The 20,524-nt window shown below is 39.4% G+C and overlaps 1 protein-coding gene across 2 annotated transcripts; it reads left to right on the top strand.

Annotated features, from left to right (window-relative positions):
- Window positions 1-371: 371 nt before the first annotated feature.
- Window positions 372-14,126, top strand: LOC306897259 (complement C3-like). 2 transcript variants are annotated; one of them, XM_079461860.1, is made up of 34 exons: window positions 372-464; window positions 538-733; window positions 1,657-1,822; window positions 1,942-2,015; window positions 2,101-2,189; window positions 2,363-2,445; window positions 2,549-2,636; window positions 2,896-2,998; window positions 3,114-3,234; window positions 3,327-3,442; window positions 3,551-3,697; window positions 3,854-4,057; window positions 4,795-4,986; window positions 5,844-5,996; window positions 6,212-6,341; window positions 6,421-6,465; window positions 6,607-6,709; window positions 6,794-6,876; window positions 6,954-7,093; window positions 7,280-7,492; window positions 7,627-7,684; window positions 8,066-8,152; window positions 10,142-10,260; window positions 10,593-10,652; window positions 11,491-11,581; window positions 11,674-11,722; window positions 11,803-11,893; window positions 12,045-12,134; window positions 12,273-12,378; window positions 12,444-12,533; window positions 12,631-12,711; window positions 12,826-12,909; window positions 12,992-13,106; window positions 13,790-14,126. In XM_079461860.1, the coding sequence occupies exons 1-34, from the start codon at window positions 394-396 to the stop codon at window positions 13,944-13,946; spliced, it is 3,795 nt and encodes a 1,264-aa protein (XP_079317986.1). In that variant the 5' UTR covers window positions 372-393; the 3' UTR covers window positions 13,947-14,126. The 2 variants fall into 2 exon arrangements, with proteins under 2 accessions (XP_079317986.1, XP_079317985.1); XM_079461859.1 differs by having other exon boundaries at window positions 8,066-8,188.
- The last annotated feature ends 6,398 nt before the right edge of the window (window positions 14,127-20,524 follow it).

Here is a 20,524-nt window from a genome sequence, read left to right as displayed (position 1 = left end):
TAAGAGCATGGTGTTAACAACACCAAGGTCGTGGGTTCGATCCCAGGGGGATTACACATAGTACTTAGAAACAAATGTATAGTATAATATAATGTAAGTTGCTTTGGATTAAAGCGTCTGCCAAATACATAAATGTAAATGTAATGTAATGAATGCTGCTATGCGTTGCTGTCATTTCTGTTTCAATGGACTGGTCAATATTTTGCAAGATCAACACAGCAGTTGCCAAATTATCAAAGGTTGAATGTACACAACCGTTTACTGGAACTGAATAAGACGACTTTTAACCGTTCACATCATGAGTTGTTTATTAATCTTTTATTTACCTAACTGATGTTGAGTATAAATGTGCATGATGCAGCACAAACACGAACAGACACACAGTCCGTCAGGATGAATGTGCACCTGCTGTGGTCCACTATTGTTCTTCTCTCTTCACCTCTCCTCACATTATGTGACCCGCTGTGAGTATTCATAACACTATCAGCATCTAGATTGTAGATTGTATTTAAAAGAATGTGATTTTTATCCTCTCAGATTCGTTCTGTCGGCTCCTAACTTGCTGAGGGTGGATTCCTCGGAGAACGTGTTTGTGGAGGCTCAGGATTATAATGGAGGAGATTTGAGTGTGAACATCATTTTGAAAAGCTTCCCAGACAAAATCAAACATCTGTTGCACAAAACTGTGATCCTGACAAGGGAAAATAACTTCCAGGTCCTTACAGACATAAAGGTGACACATCTCTGTTCTGTGCACTTCTGCGAGCATGTAGGAATATAGTTAAAGATAGCGTATCCCCAGCAGTTTCTGACAATCTCATATTAATCTTGTGTGCCTATAGAGTAGTTGTCATAACTTCGAAGAGTATTTAGTTTTATCAAATCTATAAAAGAGAGATACAGATGTCCGATAATTTCCAGAAAACACGAGCTGCTAGAGGAGGGACAAGTCGAGAGAGTGGGATGGAACTACAGCACGAGCAAGCAACACATCATCACGTTAATCCCTTAATCGTGTTTTGTACATTATGCACGTACACGCCGATTGCCAACAAAACACAAACTTATGACTTAGTTTGACTTATCGCGCGCAGTTCATGTCCGTCATTTATTAGCACTGGGACCACGCCAGTTTCAAACGATCTCCAGGGTTACATTCACAGTTTATATAACATACATCACCGAAATGCTGTGAAAAAACAAACACAGTTAAACTTGACTTTCGCAAGAGTAATGAGCTGCAGCTCAGCACAGCCCATCTTGACGCAGCGCAAACAACGCTGATAGTAAGCGGGTCTTGCTCGTCGGTTGGCTCGTGGGCGAGCTCTTTGGCCTTCGCCTTGCTTTTGACCAATAAAAGGAATAGGATCCCTTTGACGACACAGGGATCCAGAATTAGAAAAAAATTTGCCGAAACAATTTGGAGTGCTCTGGGTGTGTATCAAGTACAGAAATACTACGTCATACGTTTTTAACAAGTTGACCATGTTAAGCATGAGAAGCCAGCACGTTTAACAGTGTAAAGAAGGCAGAATGCATGACATAGCCTGATACCTGATCTTTATAGTTTTGTCACAGCAGCAAAACAAGTTTTGTGAATGATGTTGAACTTTTCAAATGCTTTAGTTTTCATTCTTTGCCATTTTGGTTGTGTAGATTCCTGCCAACGAAATGTTATTCGAGAGAGATGCGGAGAAGCAGTTTGTGTATTTACAGGCTGAATTTCCTTCTAAATCCCTTGAGAAAGTGGTCATGGTGTCATTTCAGTCTGGATATATATTTGTACAGACAGACAAACCCATCTACACACCTGCTAGCACAGGTAACATCAGCATGACATCAGTTACAACAAGTTTTGATGATTTTTCATTTATTCTCCACAGCTGAAGTAAACTATATACAGTGGATAATGATGCATGACTCTCTCAATCCTGTTTGTAGTTCGGTACTGGGTTTTCTCTCTGACTCCAAACCTGCTTCCACACAGTCAGTCTGCAGTCTCAGTGGATATCATGGTACAAACTTCAATATGAGCTCACGGTTATTCTAGACACAAATACATCACATTTCATCAATATCTCATGAGACATTTCTTTAAAGAACCCACAAGGCATCACGGTTGCAACCGAAAAGGTTGCTCCAACGCAAGGGATGAAGTCTAGAATATATCGAATCTCTGAATTTGCCAGGTTTGCTCATATATATCCCATTCAGCCTTAAATGATCATTATTGTCTGTATAAGAAAGATTTAAATAGCCCATCACTGTACATAGTGGATGTGAAATCTGTTTTTGTTTAAACTCTATTCGTGGTCTGACGTTTGTTTTAATGTTATAAAATCTAACATGTTTATGTTTTAAGTCCTGGGATCTGGAAGGTGGTCACACGGTACGCAAACACCCCGCAGACGACATTCACTGCAGACTTCGAGGTCAAGGAATACAGTAAGATTATGTCAACAAAACCAGCGTGTTGTGCAATATGTATAACTCTGAAACCCAAAGTATGTGTTCATCTTTTTGGTTTTGTCTGTGTTTTGGTTTGTAGTGCTTCCAACTTTTGAAGTCAAATTAACCCCCGCCAAGTCGTTCTTCTATGTTGGTGATGATCGTCTAATAGTCGACATTACTGCAGAGTAAGAGGAACGACCCGTCCATTGCGAGTTTGGAGACAGTGAAATAAAATGGAATTTAAATGACAGAAAGTCCACCTTCAAGTTGTCTTGACGTTCCTGAGCTTTTATAACAGTAAAAGTTGAAAGGTGTACATGAGCCCCCACATCAATTGTTCCTACAATTCTTTAATTGTGGAAAAGCTCATTATTGACCTGTGGCCGTGAGAGATGGTAGAGATCGTAGAAATGCTAAGGAATTAAAGACTGTATGTGTTTTTAGGTATCTCTTTGGGAAGAAGGTTATGGGACAAGCGTTTGTGGTGTTTGGTGTGATGCATGGTGACAGTAAAACAAGTATAACTTCCTCTCTACAAAGAGTCTCGGTGAGCTTTACAGACAAGCATGAACAAACCTGATCTAGAACATCATTTTTTTTAAAAACCAGATACATCACATTATACACATACTGATAATGTTCTCTGTCTGATATATAAACAGATAGCTGAAGGAAAGGGCTCAGCAGATCTGACCAGGGACATGATCACTCAGACAGTTCCAGACATCACCCAGCTGGTCGGGAAATCAATCTTTGTTTCGGTCAGCGTTATAACAGACACCGGTGAGATCAACACACTTTGTTTATCTGTTGTTTATTATGTTTATGTGTATGTGTCTATGTACTGTTGACATAATGATGTGTGTGTGTTACAGGCAGTGAAATGGTGGAAGCACAAAAGAGAGGCATTCAGATTGTGACGTCACCGTACACCATCCACTTCAAGAGAACACCTCAATTCTTCAAACCTGGAATGCCCTTTGACGTCTCGGTGTGAATCTAGACTAAACAGATTGAACTCTGAAGACATTGATTATAAATCTGTCAATTTACTGGATGTTTAATTTGTTTCGTTATTTTTTTCTGTGCCTTCATAAAGGTTTACGTGACAAATCCTGACCAGACGCCCGCTAAAAGTGTGCAAGTGGAGGTCAATCCTGGAGGGGTCAGAGGTCAAACAAAAGCCAATGGCATTGCGAAGGTCACCGTCAATTCTCAGAGTGATTCTACATTACTGCAGATCACCGTAAGACCGGCCTCGTTGCTGATCTAGTTCAGGATATTCAATTGAAACTATTTGAACTGAATAGTTGGGCAACTGTTGCTAGTTATTTACAGTATATCTGTATATACAAGCACCCATACAATCCTTTTTACTACATTCATTTTTATATCTTTTCAGGCAAAGACCACAGATCCAGGATTGCAAGATGAACAGCAGGCAGTAAAGACGATGACAGCTCAAGCGTACGTTCCCAAAAGCAACTCCCAAAACTACCTGCACGTGGGCATTGATGCTGCGGCGCTCGAGATCAGTGATCAAATGAAAGTCAATCTGATTACAGGAAAAAGTCCAGGAGCCAAAGATCAAGATTACACGTACATGGTGAGAGAAATTTGCTGTATGGTACAATGGTAAAATGAAAACCGCCTGCACAGAACTTTTTATTCTTAAAGGGATAGTTCACCCAAAAATAAAAATTCTGTCATCACTTACTGTTGATGCCAGGTTGTTCCATACCAGTATACATGTCTTTGTTCTGCTAAAAACAAAGAAAATATTTTGAAGAATGTCAGTGACCGAACAGATCTCATAAACCATTGACTTCCATCGTATTTACTTTCCCTACTATGGCAGTAAATGGGGTATGTGATCTGTTTGGTTACTGACATTTTTCAAAATATGTTTATTTGTCTTTGAGAGAATTTTCATTTTGGGATAGTCTTTCCCTTTAAGGGGGATGCGTGGCAAGATAATGGAAGACAATGACCACTGCTACTGGTTTTGATCACACAATGTTTACAGATCAGTTAGTACTGCATTTGCAGGTCAGTACAGACACTGTAATATTAAACCTTTGCATGATTATAATCATAATAAATCCTGATTCCAACTCCATAAGAAAGTGAGAGTCCGAAGGCTTTAAAGTTCACGAGCTTACAATTACTTAATTCAATAGGTTGGCAAAACAAAGTAACGGCATAAACATGTCCAGTCAATAATCACATTCTGTCCTATATTTGTAAATATATTTACAGTAATTTTATAATGACCACGTCAAGACTGGAAAAATCATATTGTATTTGAATACCCAGGTGTCTTTTTATTCATGTTATTTTCAGATCATCAGTAAAGGACAGATTGTGAAGGTGGACAGGTATAAGAGTAGAGATCGAGGTTTAGTCACTTTCTCCCTACCTGTGACCAAAGAAATGGTGCCGTCTTTCCGCTTTGTGGCGTATTATCATGTGGGATCAGATGAGGTGGTGTCTGACTCCGTTTGGGTTGATGTGAAGGACACGTGCACTGGAACAGTAAGTCCATTTACAAAGCTTTTCAATAGCTAGATATCACGCATCAGCAGAAGTTCTTAACAACGTGAGATATTCATGTAGTTCAGACCTCTGGCATGAACAATAAAGTTATTGGTTTAAAGCGGCCCTAACTCAGACAGTTTCTGTATATCTCATGTTAATCTTGAGTACTTACGGAATAGTATATTTAGTTTGATCACATTTATAAAAGACAGATACAGCTATACGATTATTTTCGAAAACATGCGAGGCGTGTGGGGGGGAAGGGGGGCGGAACTAAAGCACATGTGCACACATTGCCAAGAAAACAGCTTCACTTACCGCCTGCGGTTCATGTCTAGAATCTTTAAGCGCTGGGACCGCCTCTCCGTCTATCAGTTACAAACAATCTCCAAATCCAGCGTTATATCCAACGTTCATATAACATTCATTGTCCAAATGCAGCGAACAAACAACACAGCTGAACTTTGCGGGCAAAGTGCTCTCTCTCTTTCCTGCACACAAGTGAAAGTGACTTGCACATACTCCTTCTCCCGCTCTCCATGGTTGATGCATGGGCGTGCATGCTTTTCCGGGAGAATTGTCCAATAAGGGACTAAGATTTTATCTTGTTGTCAACTTTCCGAAACCTGTACGAACACTGAAGGAGTGTATAGAGCACAGAAATACTACGTAATATGTTCGAACTCGTTTTTTGACAAGTTTACCATGTTAAGCATGAGAAGGCAACACGTTTAACAACTCATAAGTTAAATAAGTTTAAGAACTCATAATGCATGACACAAACCTTGCACCACCCCTTTAAGCTGACATGACATGACATCATATTCAACCCGTCTTTGTCTCTAATTCAACAGCTCAGTCTTGAGGTGGAAAACAAGTTCCGCATTTATCGTCCGGGTGATTATTTCAGCTTGCGGATAACCGGAGACCCCGGAGCTAAAGTTGGGCTGGTGATGGTTGAAAAGGCTGTGCATGTCCTCAACAAGCACAAACTCACACAGTCAAAGGTGACACATCTTCATCAAGCTAAATAAAGCAAACGCAAAAAACGTATTTACATTTGTCAGACGCTTTTATACAAAGTGCCTTACATTGCATGATACTATACAAGTATGTGCAATCCCCTGGGATCGCACCCTCAACATAAGCATTGCTAGCGCCATGCTCTTACCACTGTGCTACAGGAAATCTTTACCTTTGATAACTGGTTTGCTGTGTGTAGATCTGGGACGTGATTGAGAAACATGACACAGGTTGTACAGCGGGCAGTGGAAGAGACAGTATGGGGGTTTTCTATGACGCTGGTCTGATGTTTGAGTCCAGCACCGCTGGAGGAACCACCTCCAGAACAAGTACTTTTTCAGATAATAAAATTACTTGGATATTTATATAAACTACAGTATAATTCCTGTGTCTATAATTTTTTTCTAGTGAACGAGTGCCCTACTGCTTCAAAGAGAAGACGGAGATCAGACGGTGGGAACCATGCAAATCTAAAAGATCTCCTTTTTACTTTTTCAAAAGTTTAAACTGGTCCCCAAACCTTTCCTATTTTAAGTTTGGTAACCAATGATATCGTTTAACATTCAACAGTATCAGTCTCTTTTTATTATACAGAATTAGATTACACAGACCCTGATGAAATTGTGTCACGGACACTGTTTCCTGAGAGCTGGCTGTGGCAGGAGGTGACTGTTCCTCAATGCCAAGACGAAACCTGGTAAGTAGTAGACTGACCTGTAGAACAAAATCATTTTTCAGCTGTGTGTAAAAAAGATTATCTCCTCATTTTCTCAAATACCAGCATGCTATCAATAGACAGAGTCTTCCTGAAAGACTCCATCACAACCTGGCAAATCTTAGCCATCAGCTTGTCAAACACAAACGGTGAGTTGTAGGTATATATGTTCAACAGTACATTATGCGGTTATGTAACACTTTCGCTCCTGTTGTCTTTCCCAAAGGTATCTGTGTGGCAGATCCTCTGGAGATGGTGGTTTTTAAGACGTTTTTCATCGACCTCAAGATGCCGTATTCGGCCGTTCGCAACGAGCAGCTGGAAATCAAAGCCATCGTTCACAATTACACACCAAAGAAGATGAAGGTAATTCTTTCTGCTGAACGTTTTATTTTTCAGTCGTTCTTACATCTGCCACTGTCTTCTTTACATCATATTAACATAATCTCTTTATTTTTTGATATTTCAGTTTAATGTATCCCTCAAAATATTACTGATATTTTGTTCAATCCAGAGATTTTGAAGAGATGTGCACGGTCTCATTTTCAACAGGTTCGTGTGGAATTTATGGAGACAGAACACATTTGCAGCGCTGCCAGTAAGAAGGGCAAATACAGAACAATGGTCGAGGTCCAACCCTTTTCTAGCAGATCCGTTCCATACGTGATCATTCCCATGGAGTTGGGCGAACATCAGATTGAGGTGAAGGCTGCCGTGTTTGATTCTGACTACACTGATGGAGTGAAGAAGACCCTGAATGTGGTGGTAAATCTGATGGATTATCTCTTCCCATTCTTGCAATTTGTTGATTGTAACATAATAAAGGAATGTGGACCTGAGGAACCAATTCTCGAATGCTGAAAATAGATGTCAGGTCGATAACAATATTTTTCCTTCAGTCTGAAGGCACCCGGAAAGTGTTGCAGAAAACTGTGGAGCTTAATCCAGCGATGCGAGGTGAGATTCAAGTTAAACCAAAGAAAATATACTTTGCTGTTAAACACCCAGAAAGCACACAATGTCTGAGATACATAAACTACCGGTCAAAGGTTTTTGGACACAGAAATAGTTCTTATTGTTAAAATGCTTAGATGCTTAAACTAAAACTCAGAAATTAGTTTAAAATTTTATTGAAAATTAACAATGAAAAAACAAACGTTTTATTTACGTCATTTTTTTTAAAGGATGACTAAGATTATGAATAAGGACGAAAGAACAGCCAATAAGAGCACAACATAGAAGTTAAAATAAATGTCCTTTATTATAATAAAATCGTCCTTCAACAGACTCATTCCAAGTTGTGTCTCTCTCTCACCTTTTTCATCCCATTTGGAGCAGGTGGAATACAACATGAAGTTATGAAGACTTCCGTTCCAGCTGACCTGTTTCCTGGCACGCCTGCCAGCACTCTCATCTTCATAACCGGTAATGATGACATGAAGGGTCAGAAACTCCACAAAGGCGAGCTGAATGTAGAACCCATGTGCAGTTTATTAAATCTAACGTGAGCAAATACAAAACAAAGACTCGAGCAAGAGCAGACTTGACCATGAGCGAAAAACAAGCTTGACCACAAAACATTCACCAACAGCAGGTTGACACAAACATAAATACAACTAATTTGAGCACATGATGATGAGACACAGCTAATAAACAGGAGCCAATGAACAAACTTAACGGATAAGCACAAGACAAAGAAACCAATGAGAACATGACTTCCAGACGAAAGGGAATCGTAGGCCCTGATCCAATGGCCCACTTCATGTGGATTTGTGGTCTCGTGGACTTAAATTGTGCGTGCTCGCCAAGTGTGTAGGGCGCGAGTGCGTAGTGTGTCCCATTTGTCTTTTTAGCTTTCAGAAGTCTGCTCGTGAGCTAATTTGTTTCCCAACGACCTACCCAGGAATTCTTGCGAACGCCCAATCACAGAACGGATGGGCGGAGTGTCGTGGATTTCAGACATATACGTAAACATGACGGATACACTTTTTATATATATGTTTTGATAAAATTCTAAATTAATCAATTAATTCGTTTCTTATTCACATAATTGCTTATTAATTTTCTATTAAACCAGCTATTCGAGAATAAAATCGTTTAATGCAGTGCATTTTCTTACTTGAAGGAATTGCTCACTTTCAACATACATTTTCATGATCATTTACTCACCCCTGTTGTCATCCAAGATGTTTATGTATTTTGTTCTTTAGTTGAAAATAAATTAAGGTTTTTGATGAAAACATTTCAGTATTATTCTCCATGTAGTGGACTCCAATGGACTCCAATGTCCTTTTCAATGTAATTACGTATTATGTCAAGTCGTGAGTGCGCTTTGATGAATAGAACAATGAAAGCATTTGTGTTTATAAAGCATATACATTTTATTGAAATTTACCGATCGTTTTGCTAGATCAGACCCTTATTCATCGTCTGGTATTGTTTAATGCCCTTTGAATCTGCACTTAAACTGTACCTTCAACCGTTTGGAGTCCATTTAAGTCCACTATATGGAGAATAATCCTGCAATGTTTTCATCAAAAACCTTCATTTCTTTTCGACTAAAGAACAAATTACATAAACATCTTCTATGACAACAGGGATGTTATCCTGAAAATCTATGTTGAAAGTGAAAAATTCCTTTACGGTTATAAGCCATGTTTTGTTGTAGATTTATCTCTAGTTGTATCTGGGCTCGGTAAAGCTGAACAACACAGCTTCTGTATTATAGAGAAATATTAAATTACAACATATGTGGACATTAGGATCACATAATGCACATATGTGTAGTGTATACAAATAAATAAATATTCATAAGCTGTTGCATTTACGACATGCCACATTAATGCATTACAAACATAATATCAATTGCAAAATACTCGGGTGGCATATCAACATTTGAAATACGGAACTATAAAAACCGATAGCTCCTGTCCCAGATAACAACAATGGGGTTTGGTCAACTTCACCGGGTGCTGCGCAGACTGATCAGTGTACGACAACAAATTACTGAGAGAGTGATTAGAATGCACCACTTGCTCTTTCCGGCGTGATGACCACAAGTCTGACCCAAAATGCACTCCCATGTACCCTTGTGAATTCGTGCCTAGTGACCTATATGTCTGCACTTCCTGACGTCACCAAGTGTGGACTCGGAGGAGGTCCTCAAGACCAGAGTGCGCCATTTGGGACAAGGCCATATCAGGAACACACAAGGGCAAGGAAGAAACATGGCTACATTGAATTACCATATAAAAGTCATAACCAAAAACACACCTTAGTCTTCAGATTTCGTATTTGCTGATGTATGATTGTGGTGTGAGTGTGAGTACAACCTTTATGCCAAATAGCACCTGTGCATTCCTCAGTCTTCACCATAAACTTTGAAATACGTTTTAATCTTTTCATCCCATTCAGGTCCGGAGACGAAAGAGCAAAACTTCAATCTGGAAGTGCAGCTGTTTGTTGAAGGAAGAAGCACACCAGTCCGATGGCGTTTCCATAAAAACAACATGCACGTTACATTCTCGGACAAGGCGAGAAGACTTTCCGACATCAGTGGCAGCACAATCGCTCCACAGTTTGTTCAGGATAAAAGAATGATAAGAAAATAGTCCATGAACCAAATATAAATATCTGACCGATGAATATTTAGAAACAAAAAAACGTAAAGATCATTTTTTATTTCAAAACTGGTGAAATGTCCAGGAATTAAGCATTTCATAAGTCATGCATAATTTATAGTTGACATCATTAGTGTTGTTTTGATCAAGGTTATAATTAGGGGTTATACTGCTTTTATTACTGTACAAAATAATTGATGTGATTATTCTGATGACAAATGAAATATGTGTGTGTCACTCAACAGTTCGATCTCAATAAGAACTTCAACGTAACAGCTGTAGGAGCTGGAACAGCCACTCTCTCAGTGAGTAAACATGAGACGGTATACAGGTGATTCTCACAAAGTCTTGGCTTCAAGATGTCGAATGTAATTTTCTTAAAAACACGCAGATCAACACATTTCCCTTTAATTCATTAAAAGCTATTTATAAAATGTTTAAAAGCATTCATTTCTAAATTTATACTGACAGTTTAACACAATTGTAAACCTTAAGCTCTCCCTTTCTGTAGGCACTGCTAGGCACTTACGACATTTGCACCAGCAGATATCCATAGCTCTTTGTCTTGTAGAAACTAGTGGCTGTGGTTGTGTCGCATCTTAAAATATAAAATATAGCCATTTAGCCATTTAATAAAGCCCCCTAATAAAGGTACTGGCAGATGTGTTTCTTCACATAAAATCCAACTTTATATCTAAATATATTTGTGTGTGTTTAAAAACATCCAAGGACACTTCATGTACGATTTCTGGATTTTTGTTATACATGAATATTTTTTTCATTTGAGAACATCCAGTTGAACATCCAGTTGTTTTTCAGAATGTTTTAATTTTACTGTTTAAATTACAACATGTTATCCACACGCGTTACAGTAAACGTGTGTGTTACAGTAATGAGAATTTCAGCAGAAAAAGCAATAACATACACAAACAATTTATTACTATGTTAACGTTACGCCTTTTGTTCAATTCTGATCTTTTTTTGTGTTAGCTAATAATATGTTTCATAATTCAAATCTTTACTGCCATGATGTTTCAGGGGTTTTGTGAGAATGACCAATACAGTACGACCATCACATTCATGAACCATGTTCACTGTATACAGTACTTGTGTGACGCCAGTGTTACCTGTTTCTGTTTTCAGGTGCTCACTATGTACAACGCCAATCCTACTGAGGTGGTTAATACCTGTAACCAGTTTGATCTAAATGTTAAAATTGACCGAGATCGTGAGGGTAGGTTTGACAGAGTCTTGCTTCGGTGTTAAATGAAAACCCTGAAATGAAAAACGTTGTACTATTTATCTCAAAACGTCCTTTTTGTTCAGTGAGTTATCAAGGGGCTGAGGAAAGTTACACATTTACTATAGACGTTTCGTAAGTAAACAATATAATCAATTATTTAACATTTAGTCATGTATAGATGTACATGCGATTCATTTATTTATTTTTTACAGCTACAAAAGTGAAACAAGAGACGCCACCTTGAGCATTCTGGATGTGGGTTTACTGACAGGGTTTAAAGTGGATGAAAGGGATCTCGCAGAGGTATACTGTTATGAAGAACTGAAGCTTATTTCTCTTATTTCTTATTTCAACCTAAACTTCAAGAAAAATCTGAGATACTTTGGGTGAACATAGAAATACATGATGTTAGATTCTGTCATGTACTGACTTTTCACCAATGATATTTCCACAGTTGGCCACGGGCAAAGACAGAGTCATCCAGAAATTTGAGGTGGACAACGAGCTCTCAGAGAAAGGGTCCCTCCTCCTCTACGTCGATAAGGTATTTCACCTGACCGTATCAGACGATCCACAGACTTCATGTTTTCATGCTTTATACCAGGATCCCAAAATACCGTCAGATTGACGTCGGATGTAATAAAGTGATGTTTCTGAATGACGTGATCGTCTGCCTCGATAGGTTTCTCATACAGAAAGAGAAAGAATCGTCTTCAGAATGCACAAGGTCGGTAAAGTGGGTTTGCTTCAAACTGCTGCAGTCACCGTCTATGAATATTATTCACCAGGTGAGATATTAACACACACACAGTTCTCTAGATGTTCTCTTGAGTTAACTCTTGTGTTTTCTCAGATGCACGGTGCACAAAGTTCTATCACCCTGATAAGAAAGATGGCGCTCTGCGCAAATTAAGTCATGAAGATGTGTATCAGTGTGCTGAAGGTACTATAAAAATGTCAAATTTTAAAGGATAAAATATTTGTATTGGTGTGTGTGTGTGCGCATATAACCCTTGCTTTATAAACATCTGATTACACAGACAACTGCGGTTTTCAGAATAAAAACACGGTCGATCCAGCTCAACGTTTGGACCGGGCTTGTCATTCTGACATAGATTATGGTAAACGTATTCATTCATGTGTGTTCTTTGCATTTCAGCTGTTGTGCAGGTTCGGTCTGAACCTGAAATATGTTTTACCGGTCTGGTGTAAATAATGATGTACATATTTCACAGTTTATAAAGTCACAGTGGAGGGGATGAATCTGGGGACACACGCAGATGTCTATAATATGAGGGTGAATGATGCCCTGAGAGAAGGTATGGTTTATTCATCCTGTGCCCATCAATGCATATAGAAATCAACCCTGTTTCAGCGTGATAAAGTTGAGCTGTCCTTCAGGAAGTGATAATGAAGTGGCGTTGAAGGTGAGAACCTTCCTGGCCCATCCCAACTGCAGAAAATCTTTGGGACTCTTACATGGCATGTCATACCTCATCATGGGTAAATCCCCAAGGTAGGTGTGCAGTTCTGTTTTTGCAACAACCACAAAAAAAAGAAGTTTGTCACTGTAACTGAACACAAGTCAGACCCTAAAGCATCACAATTGGCCAAGATCTTTTTTGTGAACTAATATTTTTTTACTATTGAAGAATTGCATAAATGTAATATTATTGCATTATAATAATATATTTGGTCCATTAAATCTATATACTATTTGAATGCAATACAGTATTTTTCCTATTACGTTTCTAGCAAGATAACTGAATTAATGTTGAGTCAGTGTTGAGAATAACCAATGTGTCATCAACATTAAATAACTGCTGTCAGGACTAAAATATGACTTTTATCAGAGGCATTAAGCCTTTGTGAATCACATCCATTATTGACGTATGTCTTCACATTGCAAGTGCCACAAAAGTCACCAATTCCCAAAAAATAGACATTACAATTTGAAACCATACATTTTTCAAGTGTGTCTTTCAGAGGCTTAACTGTTAGCAGATAGAGCTTTGGGTTTTAACAATGTACTAAATGTTTAAATGGAGACACAGTAGATGGTTGTTGAATACTCAACTCAAACAAATTGTACTTTAAATGTACTTGCATACTTGAAGAAATGAAATTAGCTGGCAGATATGTGTTTAATGTAGTCCAGGATACTGGGAGAGTCATCCTCGCTTTCTCTGTTGTTTGTAGCAGGAGCATGAATACTATCAATTACATTCTGGATGAACAGACGTGGATCGAGTACTGGCCCACACTGCTGGAGAGCCAAACCTCAGAACACAAGGAGAGATACTTGGACATCAAGGCTCTCGCCAGAAGGCTCCTTGCAGAAGGATGTCCTTCATAATTAATAAGTGTTTACTTCTGAAGACAGACTATCTGTTTGTCTGTAGAGTTCAAGACTCTAAATAAAGATGTTCAAGATCAAATAAAACAAATTTGCATCCAAAAGTCTGCGATTACAGTGAATTCAAAATTAATTTGAGAGGCTTTGACCTGGAAATAAAGTGCTAGGTGTATAAAGGTTTATAGGTGTACAATCAATGAGAAGGTTCTACAGGTTACTGAGAACATTCGGTTTAATGTTGTCGCATACACGTTTACTAAGTGACATGAAGACACAGATCTGTTTTCCTAATCTGCAGAAAACACAGCAGGATTCATATTCATATCATATTTCCTGAAGTAACGCATCACTTCAGCCAACATGAATGAATGGCTGGCAAAACTACATTCGCCACATAATTTGTAGTTCTCTGTTCAGTTTAGTTGAAATACCTGAATCAGTTTACATCATGAATATGTTTGCGTTGGTGCTAATAAGAGATGCACGGATACATTTTTTCCAATAACCAGTATTGGTCTTTGACACTATCGACGGCCGATAGCTAAAAAACAGTCGATGATTACGGCCGAATTTGTGCTCCATGTATTGAAAAAGTTCACCAGTTTGATGTTCAATATTAATAGTCAATAGTCCCTTGCCCTGCCACGGTAGAGCACGAAGCCGCAGTTAGCCACAACTATAACCAGCCTTCCCTCATCCACGGATGAGAGACTGCTGGATTCTCAAGCGCGAGCTATTTTCCCGCCAGTGCATTTAGCCTCGCTGGGCCAGCGTGCTCCCCTAAATGGTCCGCTGACGGTAACCTCCGATCAGATTCGGCCGTTATGTCTGTTTCTGGATGCGTGGAAAGCCATTCCAGGCATCTCACTTTGGCTACTAAACGTGATAGAACACGGGTACGCCCTGCAGTTCAGGGGCAGACCTCCCTGCTTCAGCGGTGTAGTTCCGTCGCTTACGTCAGCGCAAAACGCGCCTGTGTTGAGGTAGAAAATCTGCAGCCTGCTCGCGAAAGGAGCGATCGAGCGTGTCCCCCCAAACGAGCGGGAAAGCGGGTTTTTACAGCCGGTATTTTGTAGTGCTCACGAGAGATGGTGGTCTGCGTCCGATTCTGGACTTGAGACACGTCAACCGAGCGCTTCACAAGCGAGCGTTCAGAATGAGAACTCTAAAACAGATCCTGGCACAAGTGCGTCCTGGGGACTGGTTTGTATCCGTAGATCTGAAGGATGCGTACTTTCATGTTCAGATAGCCAAGCGCCACCGAAGGTTCCTGCGATTCGCATTCGAGGATTCAGAGTAACAATTTGCTGTCCTCCCATTTGGGCTGGCATTAGCTCCGCGCACATTCTCGAAGTGCGTGCTGCTTTTTCACTTGACATCCCTGGGGCTACGCGTGAACATGCAGAAGAGTAAACTCACGCCGAGTGAGTCTATAACGTATCTGGGGGTATGTTTCGACTCAGTGGAGATTCGTACATAAATCGCCAGGGAGGGATCCGTTCCGGAGCTCTTTTCAAACAGGCGCCGGGTCTCCTACTGTGGGCAGATCGGCATATTCTCTCTATCAGAGCAGCGCATATCCCCGGTCATCTGAACCACGGAGCGGACATGCTTTCGAGGGAGGGGAATGGAGGCTTCATCCCGACACAGTCCTGTTAATTTGGGAACGCTTCGGGAAGGCGGAAGTGGATCTATTCGCGACAAGCGAGAACGCACACTGCCCGTTGTATTTCTCGCTGATCCACTCCCCCATGGGGAGCGACGCGCTGACGGTGCGTTGGCCGGTCGTTCGGCTTTACGCATTTCCTCCGGTGAAGATTTTACCCCTAGTGCTGTGAAAAATCAGAGAGGAGACGGCGTCCGGGATTCTCGTCGCTCCGTTTTGGCCGAATCAACCATGGTTTCCGGACCTGAGGGAGTTGTTGACGGCACCGCCGTGGCGGATTCCCCTCAGGAGAGACCTGTTGTCCCAAGTGAACGGCACGATTTGGCACCCCAACCCAGAGTTGTGGAACCTCCATGCCTGGCCGCTTCGGGGGTTCTAACTGCACTCCGTCAGCGTGTACTGGATACTATTTCGGAGTCTCGTGCACCGTCTTCCAGACGTTTATACGCTCTAAAATGGAGGATGTTTGCTAAATGGTGCAGCAGTAACAATATCGACCCGGCGTCCTGCCCCGTGTCTGATATTTTATCTTTCCTGCAGCACAGGCTGGACAACGGCGGCCTCCCGTCAACGCTGAAGGTTTATGCAGCGGCTATCGCCTCGTTTCGTTCTCCGGTTGATGGGCAATCGATTGGTAGGCACATGCTGGTGGTCAGACTTTCCCCCCCCGAACCCCTTCGGTGCCACCTTGGGACTTAGCGCTGGTGTTGAATGCTCTCTCTTTTCCCCCTTTCGAGCCTTTGGACGCGGCTTCTGTAAGAGAGCTCACTCTAAAAACCGTTCTCCTTCTTGCCCTTGCTTCGGCTAAGCACATAGGGGATTTACAAGCGCTCTCTATGTCATTACATGGGTAAGCCAATCGAGACTGTTAAAACAAACCTGTTTCTTCTTAGCAACGGCCTGCTATAGTGTCTCTATTTTCTTTGCCAATGTTGTCACGTGCGCAGCGTACACAATCCGTCATGATCGCGGTTCAAAACATGGATTCTGAAATAGCTCGTTTGCTCAATCTAAACGCTAATGACAGCTAATTATTTAACGAACCTAGTAAATTATTTTTTGCAAATAATTCGGAAGATGATACCGAATGTCCAGAGACCAGCTTGACAAAAGAGGAAGCCCCGGAAGACGACGAATTCATTCAATGTTTGGATCACTTCGACTCCGTTATGGAAAATGATGCCATGAAGGAATACAAAGTTTTCACTGCATTTTATATGTTCTTGGTAAATTATTTTTATGAAATGTTGTGTGTATAAAGTTAAAGTTGTGATGAATCATTGGTGTAAGTTTCATTTATTTCCCATCATTAGTAATATGCGTTGCCAAGGACTACTTCTGGAAAACTTTAAAGATGATTTCTCAATATTTAGATTTTTCACACCCTCAGATTCCAGAATTTTAAATGAGTGTATCTCGGCCAAATATTGTCCTATCATAACAAACCATATATCAATAGAAAGCATATTTAGTCAGCTGTCATGTGGTGTATAAATCTCAATTTACCCATAAGGTTTTGTGGTCTAGGGTCACATATATTCTGTCTATCGTGGTTAAAGACTCCAAATAAAGATGTTCAAGATCAGATACAGTAACCCAAACGTTCAGAGACTACATTATTTATAATGGATTTGAAACTAAAACAAAAAGTTTTAGGTATATTAAATCAGTAAATTCAAGAAGATTTTAAGTCAATATTCTGTTTAATTTGTTTATATGTCATATAAATATAAAATATAAACATGTTACTGTATACACAGAATTCAACCTGCAGAATCAGAAGGAGAGTAAAAGTGATATTGAAGCGAAGACTTCTTTTTGTGAAATATCTTGCAAGTTTATTTGTTTCACGACGCCTTAAGGTGCACGGAAACAAGTTGTTTTGAAACAGTAGCATTAATTTCTTGAACTTGAAGGCACCAGCGAAATCTAATTGAATCCTTTTATAAAAAAAAGAGCCTTAAAGACGTCAATAAAACGATATTCTCCTGTCCGCTGACAAAATTCCTATTTAAAAGATATGCGTTCAAAACTGACAGTGTGCGCTACAAACAATTTAGAAATTTCATGACATCATGCTACACTTCAGCCGCTTGTCAAAGTTCTCTTCCAATCAAATTGGCTTTAGATTCAAAGAGTCCCGTCCCTTCAGTTGTGGAAGCGGCAACTCATGTCAGCCACTTGTTTGTCTACACAGAATGTTATATGTCAAGACAACATGGAAGCGATCATATCCTTCATGAGTAAAGCAAAAGGGTGTACACCAATCTACTGTAAATAACAAGCTTGGAATGACACATTAGTGGTATCAAAGATATTCAATTTTATTTCCAATAGACTTTACACCACTGTGGCTCTTATGCTGTTAAATATCATTTACAAATAAATTTACTTTGACATCTGTTTAAAGCTGGAAAAGTTTTTTTGTTTACACTGCTAAATATCTTTAAAATAGATAATAGTAATTTGACCTGTCTTTTATTTTGAAAACAGCCAGTAAATTAGATGATTCATTATATTATTATAACTGTGTAATACACTTTTACTAACAAGCGCTGCGGACCTGTTTACCAGTTAAGTCACATGACATTTGATATATACCCTATTGTATTTAATTCTACTTTAGTGGAATTAGTGTCAGAGAGAAACTAACATAAAAAACAAAGAGTCTGCCCAATTAAAACAAACACTGATCACCATACTGATGACATCAAACGCTTTATTTTCAGTAAAACATGAACAGAACAGAATAACATAAGTAAATATGTTAATAGTGTTTGTGGAGTTGTGGCTGAAGTCTGTTGTTTTCTTTCATTCTGTTCTTTTTGGTTCTGTGTTCATCAGTGATTCTGCTAGTTATCATTTCATTATCTCATTGACTAAAACACTCAGTGTCACATTTTGTAGTATGCACACTAAGCAGTATTTATTTCATCTGGGCTAACCCATGTGGGGCCTACATGGAACCCTCGTTCGAAACCAGCTGAGGCCCAGAAGACAGCCCACATCCAACCCAACTGGTCCTCATGTGTCATTGCTGGCTGGGTAGGCCCAACACCGTAGTATGAGAAACATCCCCATATCATGATCCTTGAGCCACCATGCTTCACGTCTTGACAGTGTACTGTGGCTTAAATTCAGTGTCCTGAAGTCCTTGAACTCCACACTGCAATAACACAGAATAAGCAGCATGCATGTCATGAGCTCAGTTGCTTTTCTCTACTACACCTACTTATTCAAATATTTTCCATATAAAAATAAAATTAATAATTTCTGAAAGAGTGATGGATCTGGTAAGTGATGTTGGACTGCTATTATTTTGAACATAACTGTATATATGAAGGGTCTTTAAAACTTTCAAATATCATGTTTTTTATTAAGTTAACATGTATTTCCGATCAAATCAAAACAGTCTTTCCTGTAGCAAAGTGGTAAGAGTGTGGCGCTAGCAATGCCAAGTCCATGGGTTCGATATACTTAGAAACATATATATAGGATAATGTAAATCGCTTTGGATAAAAGCGTCTGCCAAATGCATAAATGTAAATATAACAAACCAACTGCAGTTTGATTGATATTAATTGGACTCCACAATAAAAAACAAAATTTATGATTGTTTTTTAAATTTGAGTTTTTGGAACCAAACTATTCATATTTAAATGACAGAATAAGTTCTTGCATGAAACTGTAGATGGCGGAGTCCTAAAGTCTTAACTTATCTGACACAATAATTACTACACAGTGAAGCTGATTTATAGATCTGCTACAAGGTGATCACATAAGATATGGGGGTTTATTCATATATGTTATATATGCAGCAGCAGCAGCATTCCTTATATGCACACAGCAGCATGCTGTGGATTTATTGGCAGAAGCAAGTCTTTGCACTTGCTCCGCCGCAGCAGCGTAGCAGATCTATTCCATCAAGACCAAATTCTGTACAATTAAATGTCATGTACTCTACCATGCCAAACTTTCAGAGAGTTGTCATGACAGAAATATGCATATATTGGCTGCAATATAACAAAGCGTGAAAAATGTAAGGGGGTCTGAATACTTTCCATACCCACTGTATGTATACCCCACCAGCTTAGTATAATGTGTTTAGCAAATTGTGCTCAGTGATGTACTTTTGGTTATTTTGCTGTCGAGCATGATTGCATCTATTATTCCCCAATTTGTGAGTCGCTTTGGATAAAATGACTAAATATAGATGTAATGTGATGAAAGAGAACTACTTGTTGAAGTCCCCATGCCGGGCACACACATTTTTAAAATAGAATGACCCAGTTTGATAAACTATTTACAATAATGGCTGCAATATTCTTTTGAAAAAATGGGTATTGTGATTTTTTTATTTCATTGGGACTTTAACAAATACCACCTTATTGTAAAGTGCTACGGAATATATCTGAAGTTGCTGGTTGCTTAGTACCGCAACACAACCTCATGATAATTTATTATGATTTTAGGGTAAAATGGTGTCAGCTGCCATGACACTTCAAGTCAGAGAAGTTCTTTGTTGTGAATTCTCAGTGGTAAGAGCATGGTGTTAACAACACCAAGGTCGTGGGTTCGATCCCAGGGGAATTACACATAGTACTTAGAAACAAATGTATAGTATAATATAATGCTTTGGATTAAAGCGTCTGCCAAATACATAAATGTAAATGTAATGTAATGAATGCTGCTATGCGTTGCTGTCATTTCTGTTTCAATGGACTGGTCAATATTTTGCAAGATCAACACTGCAGTTGCCAAATTATCAAAGGTTGAATGTACACAACCGTTTACTGGAACTGAATAAGACGACTTTTAACCGTTCACATCATGAGTTGTTTATTAATCTTTTATTTGACTAACTGATGTTGAGTATAAATGTGCATGATGCTGCACAAATACGAACAGACAC

This window comes from Barbatula barbatula (assembly GCF_947034865.1).
Source record: "Barbatula barbatula genome assembly, chromosome: 8".
Classification (NCBI taxonomy): Eukaryota; Metazoa; Chordata; class Actinopteri; order Cypriniformes; family Nemacheilidae; genus Barbatula; species Barbatula barbatula.
This window is presented reverse-complemented; position numbering and strand designations above follow the sequence as displayed.